This window comes from Acipenser ruthenus, chromosome 39 (assembly GCF_902713425.1).
Source record: "Acipenser ruthenus chromosome 39, fAciRut3.2 maternal haplotype, whole genome shotgun sequence".
Taxonomy (NCBI): domain Eukaryota; kingdom Metazoa; phylum Chordata; class Actinopteri; order Acipenseriformes; family Acipenseridae; genus Acipenser; species Acipenser ruthenus.
The window spans coordinates 5,210,872-5,229,329 of NC_081227.1; the positions used below are offsets into that span (position 1 = coordinate 5,210,872).

General features: G+C 43.9%; 2 protein-coding genes across 3 annotated transcripts; both read left to right on the forward strand.

The window, feature by feature from the left end:
• Positions 1 to 55: 55 nt before the first annotated feature.
• LOC117397081 (2-hydroxyacyl-CoA lyase 2-like) lies at positions 56 to 8,769 on the forward strand. The gene is made up of 15 exons (XM_033995610.3): positions 56 to 680; positions 1,986 to 2,187; positions 2,309 to 2,436; positions 2,561 to 2,699; positions 2,863 to 2,974; positions 3,170 to 3,269; positions 3,525 to 3,622; positions 4,181 to 4,317; positions 4,539 to 4,673; positions 4,841 to 4,955; positions 5,167 to 5,336; positions 5,442 to 5,512; positions 6,035 to 6,106; positions 6,267 to 6,372; positions 6,514 to 8,769. Exons 1-15 carry the CDS (start codon positions 576 to 578, stop codon positions 6,690 to 6,692), a joined length of 1,869 nt encoding a protein of 622 aa, XP_033851501.3. The 5' UTR covers positions 56 to 575; the 3' UTR covers positions 6,693 to 8,769.
• Positions 8,770 to 9,363: 594 nt separating this feature from the next.
• Positions 9,364 to 17,870, forward strand: LOC117397137 (etoposide-induced protein 2.4 homolog). 2 transcript variants are annotated; one of them, XM_034913031.2, is made up of 11 exons: positions 9,364 to 9,510; positions 11,307 to 11,440; positions 12,081 to 12,226; positions 12,804 to 12,864; positions 13,160 to 13,226; positions 13,481 to 13,605; positions 13,699 to 13,818; positions 14,270 to 14,381; positions 14,647 to 14,758; positions 14,962 to 15,036; positions 15,824 to 17,870. In XM_034913031.2, exons 2-11 carry the CDS (start codon positions 11,399 to 11,401, stop codon positions 15,975 to 15,977), a joined length of 1,014 nt encoding a protein of 337 aa, XP_034768922.2. In that variant the 5' UTR covers positions 9,364 to 9,510; positions 11,307 to 11,398; the 3' UTR covers positions 15,978 to 17,870. The 2 variants fall into 2 exon arrangements, with proteins under 2 accessions (XP_034768922.2, XP_034768923.2); XM_034913032.2 differs by lacking the exon at positions 9,364 to 9,510 and adding an exon at positions 9,854 to 9,977.
• Positions 17,871 to 18,458: the final 588 nt, after the last annotated feature.

An 18,458-nucleotide genomic window follows, 5' to 3' on the forward strand; every position in this document is an offset into this window, starting at 1 on the left:
CTGATGAGCAGACAAACTACATCCCATTCGTCCAATCCCATTTCAATCAAACCCGATTCCGCTGCGGGTTTGATTCACAACACCTACGTACGAACTTCACTTGCCCTAGACGTAGCTGCGATAGAGACATTTACGAAAATAACGCAACTCTCATAAGCCAGTCCGACCAAAAAAACAGCACAAGTCATTACAAGTCGGTCAAGGGTATAATTGACACTTGTTAATTTTTTTATTTTTATTTTTTAAAAGAAAAATAAGAAGTTTAGACTTTTTTCCCATATTTGCGGCGGGGTCGGGGAGGAGTAATGTTTATACAATACGAAATGACTGCCTTAGCTGTCAAAGCGAAATAGCATGGAAATAATTAGTTGAACTTGGACTATGGACCTGGCTGCAGAGAATAGGTCTTGCAACAGAACCACTTCACATTAGGATTTTTATTGCGTCGGTTAACATACACACACTAACGCAATTCTTGCATGCATCCAAATAAGTTTTTTTTTTAGTTTAATTTAGTTTGTTGTTAGGTTGCTGTATAATTGTCATTTCCGGACTCGTCGTATTGTTGTGTAGTCATGGAGTGCTGTTGCTCTAGTTTTATGACCGTTTCTGCGGTTCTCAGCGCAGTCGTTCTCTTCGCCGCCTACAGACTTGGCTTGATCTACCAGACATTTCACAAGGTAAGACTCCGCTTACAGTTACGACACTATGCCTGGACATTGTTTTTAAAAAGCTACAGCATCTCACAGTCTTATTTGGTTTGACGCTAAGTGGAATGGATTGATGTCACTTTACTTCTAAATGTTTTAATTTTAGCCTTTCGTGAGAGAGACTGTGATGACTGTCCAGTTTGTTTACATTCCCCAATGGTACTTCGCAAGTTTCATAGCAATTGGTCAAGCGGTTCTCGTCTATGTAAAAACGTAAATGGGGCATATAAGCAGAGGGACAGTCAGCCAAGTTAAGATATAATAACTTCCGCCTAAAGAATGTCCTTATCAACCAACAGTGGTTTGTGATAACGAAAATGGCCTGAGCAAATTTAATCTCAATAAGGAGCTTGCCATCTTTTAGGAAACCAGTGTTTTTACAAATCAGTTTGACTTACTTGATTCACAGCCCTTCATTATCGGCCACCGTTTGACACTGGGAAGGTCTTGATTACAGTACAGTATATGGATGACCGCACAGAATGCAAGCATGAGTCCTTTCCTTTTCCATTGTTTGGAAGCCTGCCACGTCATGCTTGGAAGTTAGATTCCACAGATAACACAGTGACCCATTGGATTGAGTCCACAGTGCTGAGCAGCATCAGCCCATAAACCCTTTGTAATCAGGTTCCTAGTTTAGATGGCAGAAATCCAAACGTAATCTGCTATCACTATGCTGGTTTCACACCACTGATCTTGGACTATGAAATGCTACCTTAGATGCGTATCCATCCGATAGTCCAAGTGCTAGTTGGAGTCAAAATGCTAACCGTGAATCTTTTTGGTGTGTTGCTGTTTGAGAAATGTGTGAAAAACTGTGTTTACTGTATTCAGGAGAGCAGGGTTGGGGTCAATTCCTGATTTTCAATTCCAATTCCAGTTTAAAATCAGTTCGCAATTCCAGTTCCTTAGAAGGAATTGACATTGATATTTTAGAGACATCATTGTTGTGATTGTTCAGCTGCTTTCATTTGAGGCCAGTTTAATTGACTAGCAGTGACTTTAATTTGTGAGAAGCTCCGTGTAACAGAATGCTGCTAATTGCGACTTTGATCAGCGATGTGTTGGAACTGATTAAAAGGGAACAGGAATTGGAATTGGAAATTGATTCTAAAAAGGAATTGGAAATGGAACTGGAATTTGAAAAACGGGATTTGACACCCTGTACAGGAGCCAAAAATCGAATGATTACTGACCTGCAGTATGGTCAGTTCTTTATGGCAGAATGGTGTTAAACATCGGTGAGACATTACCGGTCATCTGCGTGTGTCTTAGGCAGAGTCAAAGAGCCCCCGGCATGGCGGGGAGAATGTGGCGGAAGTGCTGCTCGCTCACGGGGTCAAGTATGTCTTCACACTGGTCGGGGGTCACATCTCGCCCATCCTGGTGGCCTGCGAGAAGCTGGGGATCCGCATCGTGGACACGCGCCACGAGGCCACGGCCGTCTTTGCTGCTGATGCTGTCGCCAGGCTGTCAGGTAGTAATGAGTGGCAGCGCAGCAGATACTGGGAAGTAGTTCAAACGGCATAGCGCCGTAATCATTTTGTAAATGGCTGTGGATTGTGCTGTGGATAACGAGTTTCTCTTGTCCGCTCCAGGTACAGTTGGCGTTGCTGCGGTGACAGCAGGGCCCGGTCTAACCAACACCGTCACGGCTGTCAAGAACGCTCAGATGGCGGAGTCCCCCCTGCTGCTGATAGGGGGTGCTGCAGCTACCTTGCTTCAGGTGTGGAGTTTTTCAGTCTTTAACATCTGCTGGATACCTTTTTTAAAGCAGACATTTTCCACAGCAGGTTTTTAGAACCGAAGTGTCCAGTGAGGTTTTCAAGCCCATGTGTTTGTGTGTTTAGGGTCGGGGTGCACTGCAGGACATTGACCAGATGTCCCTGTTCAAACCACTGTGCAAGTTCTGTGCCTCAGTGCGAACGGTACGAGAGATCGTCCCCGTGCTGCGGAAAGCCCTAGCGGCTGCTCAGTCCGGGACCCCAGGTACCCACTTCGGTGTCACTCCGTATATCATCATTAACACTTTATAGCCCAGCCATGGCTCCTGTGCTCTTACAATACGTTTTACTGAGCCGTTTGTATTTGGTCATGACTTTCCGCGCCCTATAGTTAATCATTACTACTTCTATCCCCTTGTCTCTTGAAGGTCCTGTGTTCGTGGAGTTCCCTATCGACACGCTCTATCCATACCACATAGTGGAGAAAGAGGTGGCCCCCAAAACTGCTCCCAAGGGACTGATGGCGAAAGTTATAAACTGGTGAGCTTAGTTTACTTGCTGCCCTCCTGTCAAAGATCCCTTTTCTTGTGAAGAACCGAAAGGTAGAGGGACGGAGAGGCAGTGTGGCTAAATGGTCGATGCTGCAGACTAGGAGACAGGCGGTACGCCCTGCTGGTTAGAGCTCGGGGGAAGAGTAAACAGCTGATCGTGGGTAACCTGCGCTTTCCTCCGCAGGTACCTTCAGAATCATTTACGCAACATTTTTGCCGGAGCCTGGGAGCCGAGGGAGCTGTCACCACTCCCTGTGCAGATTCCTCTAGCCACCCAGCAGCAGGTATGCATGAACACCTTGAGGTATGCTCACTCCATACGGGACAGCCCCCACCAAGCAGTCCTGGTTACAAGCATGGTCGTGGTGTATGTAGCATGTGTGTATTTATTGTATCACAGGCTACTATTAAGAATGACCGTTTCAATTCATCCTCAACTGAAGCAAATTCAGGCTGCTATTGGGTGCTTTACTCTAAAATGCAACTCGTTTTTGCTGTTTATTAGGCTGCCGATGGATCCCCTGTTTTCTATTCTTCAGGTCCAGCAGTGTGTGGAGCTGGTCAGCAGAGCGAAGAAGCCGGTCATTCTGCTGGGCAGCCAGGCCACCCTGCCCCCGACGCCAGTGGATAAAACCAGGTGAGCACGCAGGGACCACTGCATTCCCACAAACTGCAACAAACTTCTCTCTGAGACGGATGTTATGTAAACCTTATATGGAAGGTAGGTTTCGAAAGCCGTACCCACACTGGACGCGAGCGAATAAATTAGAAATCAAATGGGAGTATCCACACCAGCAGCGAGAATGAAACTGACCAATAAGAAGCAAGGCTAACACCCTTGACACACATCAAAGACACGCCTCAAAACACGTCACTTCCTTGTTTTACGAGGAGTTGAATGACACACATGAGCTTGTTACCTATACAATCAATCTTGTAGTATAACCTGGTATGGGTGAAACTTCCATGCAAAAGGAGTCTTATTTCCACCCCTGAGTTTGCTTGCTTGCTTTGGTACTAGTCATTCAAGAGTTTCCAGAAATGTGACCACAGCATGGCATGTGTTTCTGTCACACCTGTTTTTATTCTTCACTCGTTGTTAGATGATTTCGCAACCTATGACACACTACAAACAATACAGCAGCATGACAATCAGAGTCTTATTTCCGTCCCTGGTGTCTCTCTTCTGTCTCAGGACGGCGCTGGAGTCTCTGGGGATCCCCTGTTTCCTGGGCGGGATGGCCCGTGGAATGCTGGGTAGGGAGAGCGCACTGCACATCCGACAGAACCGGAGAGAGGCGCTGAAGGAGGCGGATCTGGTAATCCTGGCAGGTGGGGTTCTGGTCCGTTCTGCACTGTAGGACAGCACCTTTAAAATCCATTGCCCTGACAATTTAGTAGAACTGGATCTGCAACTACGCACGTGGGCACAGATAGCAGGCTGTAATGCTGGATGCTAATTGCTTGTTAGTTTCGTTTTGGGATATCGACAGCGTTGATTATTAGTTCATGCTGTCTGTGTGTATTGATCGGGGTGTTTTGCCTTGGCGCAGGTACGGTGTGTGATTTCCGACTGGGATACGGCCAGGTCCTGAGCCGTCGCAGCAAGGTGATCGCTGTGAACCGGGATCGCTCCCAGCTCATGAAGAACTCCGACATGTTCTGGAAACCCACCGTCGCCGTTCAGGGTACGGGCATGAAAATGAAACGCAAAATCTGCCGCAGATGCATTTTCTGCATTAGCTTTACTAGCCTCGCATTGTGCATTAACGTTTCCCTTTTAAAGATATCTATGATTAAGACAAACAGCATTGCATTTCTCCATCATTTCTCACCTTCCTTGTTCTCCTGCCAGGTGATGCCGGCTCCTTCCTCTTGCGCCTCTCTGAGGGACTGAAGGGGTATCGCTGTCCCCAGGACTGGCCCGAGAGCCTCAAAGAAGGGGACAAAGCCAAGGAGAAGGCAAACACGTACGGTTCTGTTCACGAGAAACCATGCTGATCTGAGGGGTTCCCAGGACCGCATTTTCAATCTGTTTTTAAATAGTTTTTCTTTTATCCCTTAACATTGAACTCCCCCCTGACCCTCCTCTTTGAAACAGACAGGCTCCCTGCTCAAACTGATTATGCACCTTCTTGTGCAGTACATCACAGCCTGTTGTTTTCCCGAATGCCCCCGCAGAGAGAAGGCTGCTGAGAAGACAGAGAGACACCTGAACCCCCTTCGCGTTCTTCACTGCGTGGAGGAGATCATGTCCGAGGACAGCATCATTGTGGCAGACGGCGGCGACTTTGTGGGCAGTGCTGCTTACATCTTGAAACCACGGGGTCCGCTGCGCTGGCTGGACCCAGGTAACAGCTCCACTTCTGCTTCAGCTGCAGTGTTCCTCAGTTCTCTTCAGTTTCTAATGTATGAATCCTTGTTGTCTGCTTACACTGCATACCTCTTTGTGGCAGGTGCGTTCGGGACCCTTGGAGTCGGAGGGGGATTTGCATTGGGAGCGAAACTCTGCCGACCAGAGTCCGAGGTACAGTGTCTCGTTCCGAGTGAAATTTGATTTAGATTGTGATTGGGAGCGGTTTTCAGTTCTGGTTTTGATATGGCCTGCTGTCCAACCCTGGACCTGGAGAGCCACAGGGTCTTCTGGTTTTCGTTCCACCTGAGTTCTCAATTTACTTTATTTTCTGAATTGGTCAACACTACCATTTTTTTCCTGGTCTTTAGTCATTGATGATTTAAAGATACCCAGCAAACCCGCAGGCTCTCCAGGACCAGGGTTGGCCTCTCCTAGGCTAGACCACCATCACTTGTCACTGAAGCCTTATTCAGAGTTTTCTGAACAGAACCTATGCTTTACCTGAAGCAGTGCAGTTCCACCGGGTGTGTAAAATAGAAGCCTTCCTTTCATTCCTCAATATAGAACTTTTCAGGCCCAGTGTAACTGACTTGGACAGTCCTTCTGAACAGATTGTGAGTGGCCAGTCAGTTAGAAAGCCGATCTTCACACAAGTGTACTTTACAAGCGCGTCAACTAGTTTGTCTCTTTCAGGTGTGGATTATCTACGGGGATGGGTCTCTTGGATACAGCGTGGCTGAATTTGACACCTTTACACGCCACAAGGTACAGGTCTGCCTGCTTTCAAAGGAATGAAGTGTCTCTCAGATCCACAGCATGAGTTCTAAGTGTACACGTCTTCTGTTTTTTCTTTGCTTTTTTTTTTTTTGTTCACCGTGCTGTTTTGAAGGGCGTCTTCATTGATTTTCTTCATTGCCCTTCACAGACGCCAGTGATTGCCCTGGTGGGTAACGATGCCTGCTGGAGCCAGATCTCAAGAGAGCAGGTCCCCATGCTGGGCAGCAACGTGGCCTGTGGGCTGGCATTCACAGGTCAGAATGATTGGCTACAACATTTCCAATTCTAATTCTCATTCTCTTAATAGAAAGTCTCCTCTCCCTGCTGTGCTGCGGTCTGTATTGTATGCAGAGGTTGCTGACAGGGTATAATAATCCTTCTGCCTGTGCTTTTAGATTACCACGTCGTAGCAGACGGCTACGGAGGGAAGGGCTACCTGATCGGCCGTGAGGACGGAGAGAAGCTGGACGAGATCCTTCAGAGCGCTCAGGAGCAGAGCCGTCAGGGCCGGGCCACTCTGCTCAATGTCCTGATTGGAAAAACGAACTTCAGAGAGGGCTCCATCTCCGTCTGACAGCGCTCCGCAGCACGGCTGCTCTCGTTCTGCTTGGGTTTGGTTTTGGTGTGTTCAGGCTTTCGAAATGGCCGTTCTGCTGCGGTAGTGCGCGGGGTGCGCAGGTGTGTCTGGCCCCCGTGTGGTTTGGAATGCCGCCTTCTTCACAAGCGCAGATCGACACGCCGTGGGTCACCTAGTATTCCTTTTCCAGACAGAGTAAGGTTGGCATCTGCTGTAGATCAGACTCCAGCTTTATTTTCTGTAATATGTACCCCCCCCTGCACACTAAAGCTGCCGTCTCCAAGGTTTTAAAACGCATTTACCCTGCCATGCGTTAGCTGCTGTACCGTTTTCACTGCTCCCCTCATCGTTGTGCAGTTGAACTGTGCAGCACCATAGAATGCCCCTCTCCTCCAGATCGGTCTCACACCTATGAGCGCGCCTTTTATAATTAACTTCACTAATCTCTTTAATTGATCTAAACACTGCCACTGGATAGATCATTCAAGGCTTCAGTTATAAAAAAAAAAAAAAAAAGCATTTGTGTCTGTAATAATATGCAAAACGACATATGTAAAGCTCCAGGGTGTCCTATTATAATAATTGAACCAATAGCAGCACTTAAATTAGCCACCATTGAGATCACCCTGCTTTGCTGGAAGTGAAGGTCAGGTGGCTGACACTACAGTACTCAAAGTGATACAGTTGTACGATCCTGTTTCAAAGATAAGAATGTATTGTAAACTGATTATGGATGGTTATTGGAACGCAAATGAAAAAATAATGTGCTGATCGAATGATGAAAAAACAGTTACAAATTACAATTATTTTCAAGCATAATAATGGACCTTTTTTTAAATGTATTGTTTTATTTTTAAGTTTGTCTGCTTTTAATTGTTGAATGTAAAAGTTAAATCTATATATATATATATATATATAATTTTCAATCATTTGTAATCATGAAAGTGCAAGCTTTAACATATACAGCATTACAGAATGAAACTTTAGTAATGCAAGTATACACGTCTTTGTCAACTCAAAAGACATAATTGCATTACTAAGTTTCATTTTAGTTCTGCTGTTTACCAAGGTGCCCTTCTAAATGACAGCTTAAAAAAAGTCTACAGTAGCTAGTGAAGATTTCTTAATTTACTAAACAGCCTTTAACAAGATATACTGTATGTGGCCTTTCCCTGCACTGCTGCAGGAAAAGGTGTGCTTGCTTGTATTTTAAAATCCAACGTGTCTGCCATGCATTTGTTTTCTCTAGTCCCCTGTTCATTGTAGAATTGAAAGAGTTCATTGTGGAGTTTAAATGGGAAAGTCTTTTTTTTTAGTGCTCAAACAGCTAGTGAAAAACTCTTTTGTGCTTTTTCTTCTGCGCTCGCTCCAGGACGTTTTGGATTTTATGCTTTCAAGTACACCTTTCTTATATATAAATTAATCAGTAGGGTACAAAACTGATTTACATCTATTAGGTGTTTCATACGCTGGTGGAGACTTAACTACCATTACAGCAGGGATAGAAATAAGGCTCCCATTGCATAGCAGTTTGATCCATGCCTGGTTTTATAAGTTTAATAAGGCACATCTGAACTTGGGGCGAATCAAGCTCATAGTTAGGGTTACCATATGAGTCTGTGGATTCATTCATAATGGATTCTGGTATGCTTTACCTGTCTCAGGTACCATTCACAGCAGGACTACACTTACCAGAATGCATTGAGGTGTGAACAGGACTACACTTACCAGAATGCATTGGGGTGTGAGTTGAGAATCCTGAACTGTCCCAGACTGTCCTAGTGTACATTACATTGAGTCATATGGTAACCCTGCTCTTAGTAAAACCGGGACTGGGTGAAACTGTTGTGCAATAGGAGTCTTATTTCCAGCCCTGTTACTTTACTACAAGAGAGTGAGTTGGCCACAGGGCATGTTTTGGGACTCAATAGCACAGCTGTTTCCGGAAAAAAGCATTCCCTGAGAATGAGTTCATGGTCTGATGCTCAGCGCTGAATTACAAAAGCAACGTTCATTACTGAGTGATAATGGAACTTCAAAAATGTTGTTGTTGCAATAAAGATGAGTGATTGAAGGTAGTGTCTGAATCTTTTTCATTTGTATTGAGAAGAGTGTGAGTACTGAATCTGCATGTGTGTTATCGCAAGGGTTTTGAGGCTGGGGGGCATTCAAGGTTGCAAGAACACAAAAGCATTTTGTTTCTGTGTTGTAAAGCTGGCTACCCGTTTGTCTATTTATACGTTTTATCTCACTATTTGTCCCCCTCCTTAATATTTCTAATTAGGCTTCTCTCATATTTAGCTGTTCCTCTAATATTTAGTTTTCTCAGTTAGTTTACAAACAGGCTACGTGACTGACTGAGGTGAACACATATTAACCTAAAAGAAACGCTTCAAAACACTTCTGAAATTAGGAACCAATGATGGGTTCCATTGACAAGCTGGTCATTATTTCCACATTGTAATTATAACAATAAAAATATAATACTATATATTATTTAAAACACAAAAAAAGAAACTCGTCTTTTTTTCATACATTTCCCAGACTCCTTCCTGCAACGAGTGTGTCTGACCAGCGCGGATCTGTGTTTGACGGGACTTGTAGTCCCGAGCTTCACTGCGTTTCACTGTCGTAACGCTGCATAGAACTACACATCCCAAAAACCCTTACTGTCAGGAGCGGGGCATGCGCATTATAGTATTGTAGCGGGCCTGGGAACCGGTGAGGGCTGGCCAAGTTTAAGTGCGATAATAAAGGAGCGAAAAATAAGAATAAACGAGACAAAGTCAGGGGCACAGAGACGGGGTTACACGAGGTAAGGAAGGGGCGACAACCACATACTTTAGTGTTTCGTTTGTGCTTTCTGGTCTTGTGTTTTTCACAGAATCAGAAGGCTAAGGGCTAAGGAGTGGCGGGGCTTGCTGTTTACCACAACGATATACAGCTGATGAGCCCCGCGTTGAGATGCAACTAGACTGAGACAGAAAGCAGATGAGGGGTACATTGACTTGGGAGAACTAGGGTAGTTATAGCGGTAATGGGACTGACTGGGGCTTTTGCACCGGGGGTAAATGGAGTGGGAAGCTTTGATGATGATGATGATGATGACGAAGACGCGCAGTAGTACGTGTTATTGAATCCGACCAGGTGAACGATTCGCTAGTACTGCACATAACACCACTGTATAGGACTAGTGGTTCTGTATTGTAATTTTGTATGCTGAGTATGTACCGTGTCACACCTGACTGTAACAATACTTCGAGGGCTTAGAACCAGATTGGCGTAAGTGACGTTTTCATAATTTTACACGAGAGCAAAAATAAGATTTCGATTGTTTGTGTTCAGTTTTCATTTATCAGTGCATGCACAGTATCAATTTAATTTTGAAGAACATTAAAGGGTTTAAAATATTTTTGAATTTGAAACTAAGAATAGCGCCAGAAATTTTGCTTAAAAGTTGGATTTTCCCTAACACACTGAAATGAATACCCATTGCAGTTAAGTGTGGTTTGCTTCACTAGTTCTATCCCAGACTTGTTTTTCTTCAATTTAATAACAATTAATAAATCAATATGTATCTTTAAAATATAAATGTTCATCTACAGTCATGTTTAATAAATTATTTATATACTACTGTGAAATATAATTTGCAAGATTTTCTACAATTGGCATGATCTGGTTCTTATTCTGTAGTGAATTCATTGCTTGAATCCTCAATTTAATTGTGTAAAATATCTACAAAAGTTAGATAATGTTTTACACAGAGCTTTATTTTACAGCTTTTTTCAGCCATTTTGACTCCTGCTGTCACTCAGCCATCCCACAATGCAACACTCAGTGTGCTAGTTCCGCTCTCCTGGCACTAAGTTTACCTAGATTTTGCAGTTGTGTCTTTATTACTTTCTCACTTTATTTAATGCATTTTGGCACTAGAAAGATCTCTCCAGGATCTTTCATTTGATATATAATATGCCATTTTGACAAAAATGTCACTTAAGCCCCTCTGTTTCTGAGCCCTCGATTGTGGTTTTCTATTTTGGTTTCACGAGTTTGTATTTATTTATTTATTTTTACAGTACTGCACTGTTTATTTTTTGTCCTATAACCTTACACCCAACACATGCACATACTGTATGTACACAAATAAAATAACACACTTTGCACTCCCCTTGATGCCCTGCACTGTAGGGAGCCTCAAGCGGGATCATAATTCTGCTATGTGAAGCGCTTTTAATATGTACAAAACATCATGCCACCACTTTCATGCAGTGCCCCTTTTGGATATTTTTCACTTCTCTGCTTCGCAGTGATATCTGCCACTTTGCTTGCACTTTTTTCACCCCATAAACTTCCACTCCACTCATTTACATGCTTGCTCGCTGAGCTACAAACCTCATTCGCTGACCTACAGAGCTACCCATAAATGCTGCACAGGGAGAGTGAATCTACAGTGTGGTGGCAGGCAGACTAGACTGGCTTCAAAAGTAAGGAAAATAGTCAGGTTCAAGTGAATATAGGGACGAACAGTTGTTGCACCTAGCAGATTTGGTCTGTATTGCGAATGGACTGGCAGGTATCCTAAACTGTTTGTGCCCTCTCCATCTCCCCCAGGTTCTGTGGCTTGCTTCCAGCCAACATGAGAGATTCCTGGACCCTCGGCTCCCCTTCCTTCTGTTGCTGATGACTTCAGGGCTGTGCTGGAAATGGCAGACAGTGTCAGAACCTTCCTCCACGATGTGGCGACGGTCAGTACCGGTAGAGTGTTGTTCTGGAAGCTTTTAAAGTAATGCAGGGATGGCAATAAGACTCCTGTTGCATAGCAGTTGGATCCATTCTCAGTTTATAGACGCACCTGAGCTTCTTACCTATATGATTATCAAGTTCGTAGCAAAACCTGGAATGGGTGAAATGCTGTGCAATAGGAGTCTTATTTCCATCCCAGTGATGGGTTCAAATGTGAGGGTCAGAGCTCCACTAGTCAATGCACTGTCCTTAGAGACACTTCTAGTGTTGTTGTGCTGTGCACTGAAGCCCCTAAGTGCAGAAGCCCACGCAACACGAACAATCTTCCCCACAGTCGTCCTTGAAGATTCTTTTCAGAACCAGTTTTTGCTGGAAGAGTTAGTAAGCATGGAGCAGAAGCAACACTAGGGACTCATGCAGAACCCACTTGATTGCTTATTAAACAGGTATGAAATTAAACGGGTAACATAAAGAATCCCTTTAAACAGAGGATCCATCTGCCCCTGCAGTTCAGTCTAACATTTTATATATCAATAACTACCGAGTAACATTGAATTTATATTATTTTGGATAGGCAACTGTAACTTTGTTGTGTCTCTCAGCACTAACAAGATCTCTCTCCCTCTCTGTCTCACTCTCCAGGGTATAAAGGACTCTATTTTAGGGATTAGAACGATCTCCAAGCTCGATGCTCGGATTCAGCAGAAAAGGGAAGAACAGAAGCGAAGGCGGGCGAGCGGGGCTCTGGCACAGCGGCGGGCACAGAGCGAGGACCGCAAGCAGGAGAGGTGGGTGAGATTGTACCCAGGCCTGGCATCAGCACTGTGCCATCTCAGCCTGGAGGGCCTACAACATGAAATGTCTTCTCTAATACGAGTCATACAGTATCTGCTCCTTGGATTGTAGGGCAATAGGACATAACGCTTTGCATGTGTCACTTCAGCTGTGTCACTGATTTACATTTATAGTAAGGCAGAAGCACATGCCATTATGAATTCCTTGTTTGTTTTTTCTTTCAAGTACCAATGGAAATGTAATACTTGTGGTTGGCAATAAGACTCCCATTGTATGGCAATTTGATCCATTCCTGGTTTTACTGTTTAGTAAGACACACCTGAGTTTGTTACCTATACACACTGCAGCTAATCAAGGCTGTATTAAAACCTGGAATGGGTGAAACTGATATGCAATAAGAGTCTTATTTCCATCCCTGCTTTGCATGTGTCACTTTGTCACTGATTTGTCTACCGTTTTCAAGTAAAGTGTAAGCATATGCAATTATAAATTCCTTGTTTTGTATGAGTGGAGATGTAATACCTGTGGTTGCTTCAGTTAAGGATATAATGTTTTTGGTATCTGTTGCAGTGAACCAAAGCTGGCAAGCCGAATCGTACAATGCTGTGCATGGAACGGAGGCGTGTTCTGGGTAATGTCATATTTATATACAGCACAGACTTGAGCTGAGTGGAAAAGTATTGTCCCTGGGGTCAGAGAGGAATACCTAAAAGATGAGGGCATTCTGAGCTATTGTTCTAGGGTTCTAGCAGCAAGTACAAACATGCCTTTCCTTATAAATGCCAGCCAAGTGTTTTTGCAATACAGATATTTTCATGGGCTTAAAAGGCAACTGGCTTTGTAAAAGTATCATATTTAAAAACTGTATGGGGCTCTACAAATGAAAGTGTTCTGCTTTAGATCAGCCCATTTTTTTTCTCTTGCAGCTCAGTCTGTTCCTCTTCTATCGCGTGTTTATCCCACTGCTTCAGACTCTCACAGCTAGAATTATTGGTAAGTGGAAGTCAAACACTGGCATTTTGAAACTGACTGTAAAGTTCTAAGTGTAAAAAGTTGTCGGGATGTTAACAATGATAAGAGAAGTGACAAGCACGTGATTTGCACAGTTGTAGCAACACGTGGGGATGTGTAACGCTGTACCCCATTACTTCCTCTTTAACGCCATGTACCCCAGCAGTAGAGATGTATTGCATGCTTGACTGTAATGTGTCTCGCGTTAATGCCGTGTTTGTCCAATGCCTCTGCAGGTGACCCCTCTCTGCATGGCGATGTGTGGTCCTGGCTGGAGTTCATCTTGACCTCTGTGTTCAGCGCTCTCTGGGTCTTGCCCCTCTTTGTTCTCAGTAAAATCGTCAATGCCATTTGGTTCCAGGTAAGGTAAGAGGCTGGGAGAGCTTCGGCATGTTGCTGAGGAAGCTGAACGGGGGGGTCCCTGAGCACCCTGTCCTCTCTCTTTCTGTTCCAGGACATTGCAGACCTTGTGTTTGAAGTTTCAGGGAGAAAGGCTCAGCCCTTCCCCAGCGTCAGTAAGATCATCGCTGACATGCTGTTTAACCTGCTGCTGCAAGCTCTCTTCCTCATTCAGGTAACTGCTCAGGGCCGTTGTTTCGCAGGCTGTACTTACCTGTGCCTGCTGAGACTGCGTCGTGTGTCACAGGATGCAACATCGTCTAGCAGCGAGTGAACACCAAAAGCATGTGTGACACAAACGCATGAGATACTGTAGTCACATTTCTGGAAGCTCTTGAATGACTAATACCAGGGATGGAAATAAGACTCCTTTTGTGTGGCAGTTTCACCCATTCCAGGTTTTACTATTAGCTTGATTAGCCACAGTGTATAGGTAACAAGCTCACGTGTGTCTGATTAAACACAGTAAAACCAGGAATGGATCGAACCTCTGTGTAATGGGAGTCTTATTTCCACCCTTTGAATTGTAGCAAATGTCTGGTTTTGTATTGATCTCCAGGAGACTAACACTACTCGCAGCTCAGTGCTCCAAACCCTTGTCTTTGGTTGTTTTTTTTTCCTTACAGGGTATGATCGTCAGCCTTTTCCCCATCGATGTCATTGGTCAGATGATCAGCCTGCTCCACATGTCGCTTCTCTATTCCCTCTACTGCTTTGAGTACCGCTGGTTCAACCATGGTATGTGCTTCCTGTTAATCCGGTCGAATTGTACACTGTCCAGATATCGCACAGTGGAAGCTGGGGATACGATCATTGATTTTTGGGGGCCCTTTTGTATAAGGAGATCTCTGTACAGTAGGCTTGTCTTTGTGTGGATGAAAAAGAATGCATACTACAGTGACACGGTTCCTGTGTGGAGAGAGGGTCAGGGTGGTGTTCTGTATTGTAATGTGAATGGAATGCATACTCAGTGCAATCTTGCCTTCCCCCTGCTGCTGCGCAGGTGTTGAGATGCACCAGCGACTCTCTAATATTGAGCGGAACTGGCCCTATTACTTTGGCTTCGGGCTGCCCATGGCTCTGCTGACTTCTCTGCCCTCCTCCTACATCATCAGGTATGTCTGTGAGGAATCTGGGGGGGGGGGGGGGGGTAGTCCTTCAATACAGCAAGGTTGCATCCCTCGTTACAGTTCTGAAAGATGTATGGTTTTCTGAAATGCCTTTTTATTCTGCTTCAGATAACCGTGCAGCAAGGACAAACCATTCCTTTTTTTTTTCTAGTTTTAATAATGAATCCCGCTGTGCTTTCTCTCCCCAGTGGCTGCCTGTTCTCAATCCTATTCCCACTCTTCATCATCAGTGCGAACGAGGCTAAGACTCCTGTTAAACTCTAGTGAGTACCGCAGTGCCTGTTCTTTCTTCTGTGCCTGTCAGCCCCACTTTTCTGATTTAGTTCTGCTCAAGGCTGCCTAGTTCCATGGAGCAGAGTAATAGATTAAAAGTTCTGCAACTAATTCACAGAACATCATCTCATGTGGATGCGGACCTGGGGTCAGTAACAATTGTAATCGTGCAGTTCGTAATTCATTGCAATTACAGTGTAATTGTAATTGAATCGTGACACACCTGTGCAATTGTGATTCTGCCATATCACTGATTCATTACAGTTCAATTCCGCATTTATTTCTCATTCGATCATCATTCTTGCATTTTCAACCACGTTTGGTGACCCCATTGGTCACATGTCTGTATTTGTACCTGTGAGTATTGCTCGCTTATTTAGAATACACAGAGTAAACATGTTAGTGTGGAGTTTAATGTAATTGGAATTTATAATTGGAATTAGTGTAACTAATTGTATTTGAACAACATCTAATGCTATATGTAAAGCACAATTAAATTACTGCCTTAAAACGTTTCTAAATGAATTACAAAAGTAGACCTGTGATATACATTACTGTCAGCTTACTACAGTGACTTTTAAACAATGCTGTAGCATTTGTTATACTATTATGCTATTTTATGTAATAATCACTAGAGGTGTGAGTTTAGATTTATACATGTATGAATGTTACTTACATATTTGAGAATGTGTTTGTATAATAAGATTGCATGTATGTTAAAAATAACATTTAAAAAAAGACTTATTCAGTGTGAATGTCTCTCTGTTTCCTCCTCAGCCACTTTCAGCTGCGTCTCTTCTCTGTGGTTGTGCTGATCAGTAACAAGCTGTTCCACAAGACTATGCACCTGCAGTCCTCCCTCACTGCCTCTGTGTCCAGCGAGAGACTACCCTCCCCCCACGCCTCTCCTGCTAGACAGCGCCCCCAGTGAGCCTGCCCAGACTGAGCTGCTCTTCCAGACTGACGTGACCCCCCTGCCCTCGCCCCGACAACCCTGACAGGGGGTGGGGGGGGGTCCTGGCGGCTGTGTGTCGCCCAAAGACATTATACAGAACCTGGCAGCAAACGGGTTCAAACCTGTCAAGGGTTTATAAATGGATTTAGTTGTATTTTATTTTTTGGATTGGGGGGGGGGGGGGATTGGGGTGTACCCAAGTTTTTTGGGTACATTTTATATGGTCCTATGTGATAGATTATATATATATATATATATATATATATATATATATATATATATATAATCATACTTTGTATGTGAACCATGTTTTATAGCATTTGTGACTGCCCTGTGCCTGAGACCTGTATTGTTTGTTTGTTTGTTTGTACACATACTGTGCCATTTGCAGATTTAAAAGACAATGCATGCTTTTTTTCATTTTCATGCTCCTAACAGGTTCAGCAGAGTTTAGTTTGGAGTGTCCTCAGTTACGTTCATCAGAGGAACGTACATTTATTGAAGATGGACACACCACTATTGCTGTTAAGCCTGATTGTGATAAAACATAGACAAAGATGTACACACACGGGCTAAAGCATTATGAGTCACTGCCTAGGGGAGAGACGCGGAGGGCAAACACAGAAGCAGGTCTTTCCTTTGAGATTACCAGGACAGTTTCTTGTTCATGATGGAAAGTTTTTAAAACAGTGGGGACTGTAATTCCAAAGGACAAACCTGCTTCTATGAACTGAAATATAAAGGGGAGTGAGACCTACTGTGAAGGAATCTGAAGGAGTCTATTTCTGTGTAGCTGGAGAGGCGATCTGAATTTTGGGGGCGGGGGTCTGACAGCTGTTTCATGTAGACAGTGTATCCAGGATAGTAAACAGGCACATTCTCAAACAGCATCAACCATTGTGTTTTGAAGTCTGATGCTGTAGCCTCAAACAGTCCTATTAAATTAACAAAGGGTAAACTGATTTATTTGTGGTTATGACTTGGGGTGATCATTTACAGTCCTGCTAAAATAGCTTCAGTGGTACTCTAGAAGCATGAGAGCCTGGATCAGCCTTCTGCACTGCACTGAAATGCAGACTAGAGATGACAGTGTGCTTTGAAGCACTGCCTGCCCAATCAGAAAGGGCTCATGATAATAAACATTCTCAGATGGGTGAGCTGCCTGCGTGCAATATGTAAGCACGAGTTCTGGGCTGCTTGGCTGTTAAGACGGTGGTGTAAAATCAAATGGCACCACGGTTGAAGGGAGTATAAGATCAGTGATCGATTCCTAGACCTGGTGTGAGTTTTGCATTTAAGGAGGACTGTGTGGCTGGTGATAGCAAACGTGGTTTTTAAATTCCCGTTTGGGTAGGAAAAAGAACCGGTTTTTATACACGTGCCTTCATTACAATGCAACTCTTTATGGTACAGAGCTAGTTATAAGGCAGTGGTTCCTACAATAGCGATTGACTTGCAGTGGATCACACACACTGTATACTGAAGCGCAGCCTCTTAACTACATGGCTATAGAGGGTTGTGAACGTGGGAACACTGTGCTCCATAGCTCCTGAAATTAAGATGGGAGATATTCCCCCTGTGAGACCAAGCCAAGCAGCCCTGTCCTTCTGCCCCAAGCCATACTGAGGGACTAAGAAGTGAGTTTGATTCTGTACGTTGTATATCCTTATATATGTTTAGTAACAGGCTGTATGTGTTGAAGGGTGATACCTCAGACAGTTTGGCCCTTGTAAACGGGGTGTATTTGATAAATGTATTTACTGATTGTGAAAGATGCATACAGAGACAGGTATGCTAGTTGATCATTGTGAAGTTTTGTAAAAGTATTATGCATTTCTTTCAATAAACTATCAGCACACACACACAAAAGTGTTTAAGTGACTAATTATCTGTGTGCAGAATTTGCAAGCAGACCTAAAACAGTGCAGTATCATTTGCCATAGAAGCATTCAGTTGACCAAAATTATCTGGCTGCTACCAATTTAAATGATGCAAACAGTTTTAAAGACTAGATAAAAATGAATGTAGCCCTTTTTTAAATGATTGTATCGTTACCAGTAGTACCAATAGGGTTTGTCAATTTTAGTGTATTGAAGATGGCAGTAGCCCCTTGTATCACCTGTGAGATGGTGATGTTTGACACTGGTCAAAGTTTAATTATTTCTTTTAATTTTATGATCACATAAACACACCTGTGTTGAATAAAATGAACTGGACTATCAACACAACAGTGTTCTACAAAGCAAAGCACAAAGTAGGCTAAACTATAGCCGTGTAGAAAACAAAACCATATTTGTCAATGCTTATGCAGTATATCTCTATTCTGAGCCGTGCTGTACGTAAGTCGTCACGGGGTGTAATTCGTCATCCAGCCTGTGGGTGTCGCCACAAAACCCTCGGACCCGGATGCTGATCCTTCCGCTGTTGCTCAGAATGGGACACGTCACTGCTGGAGCG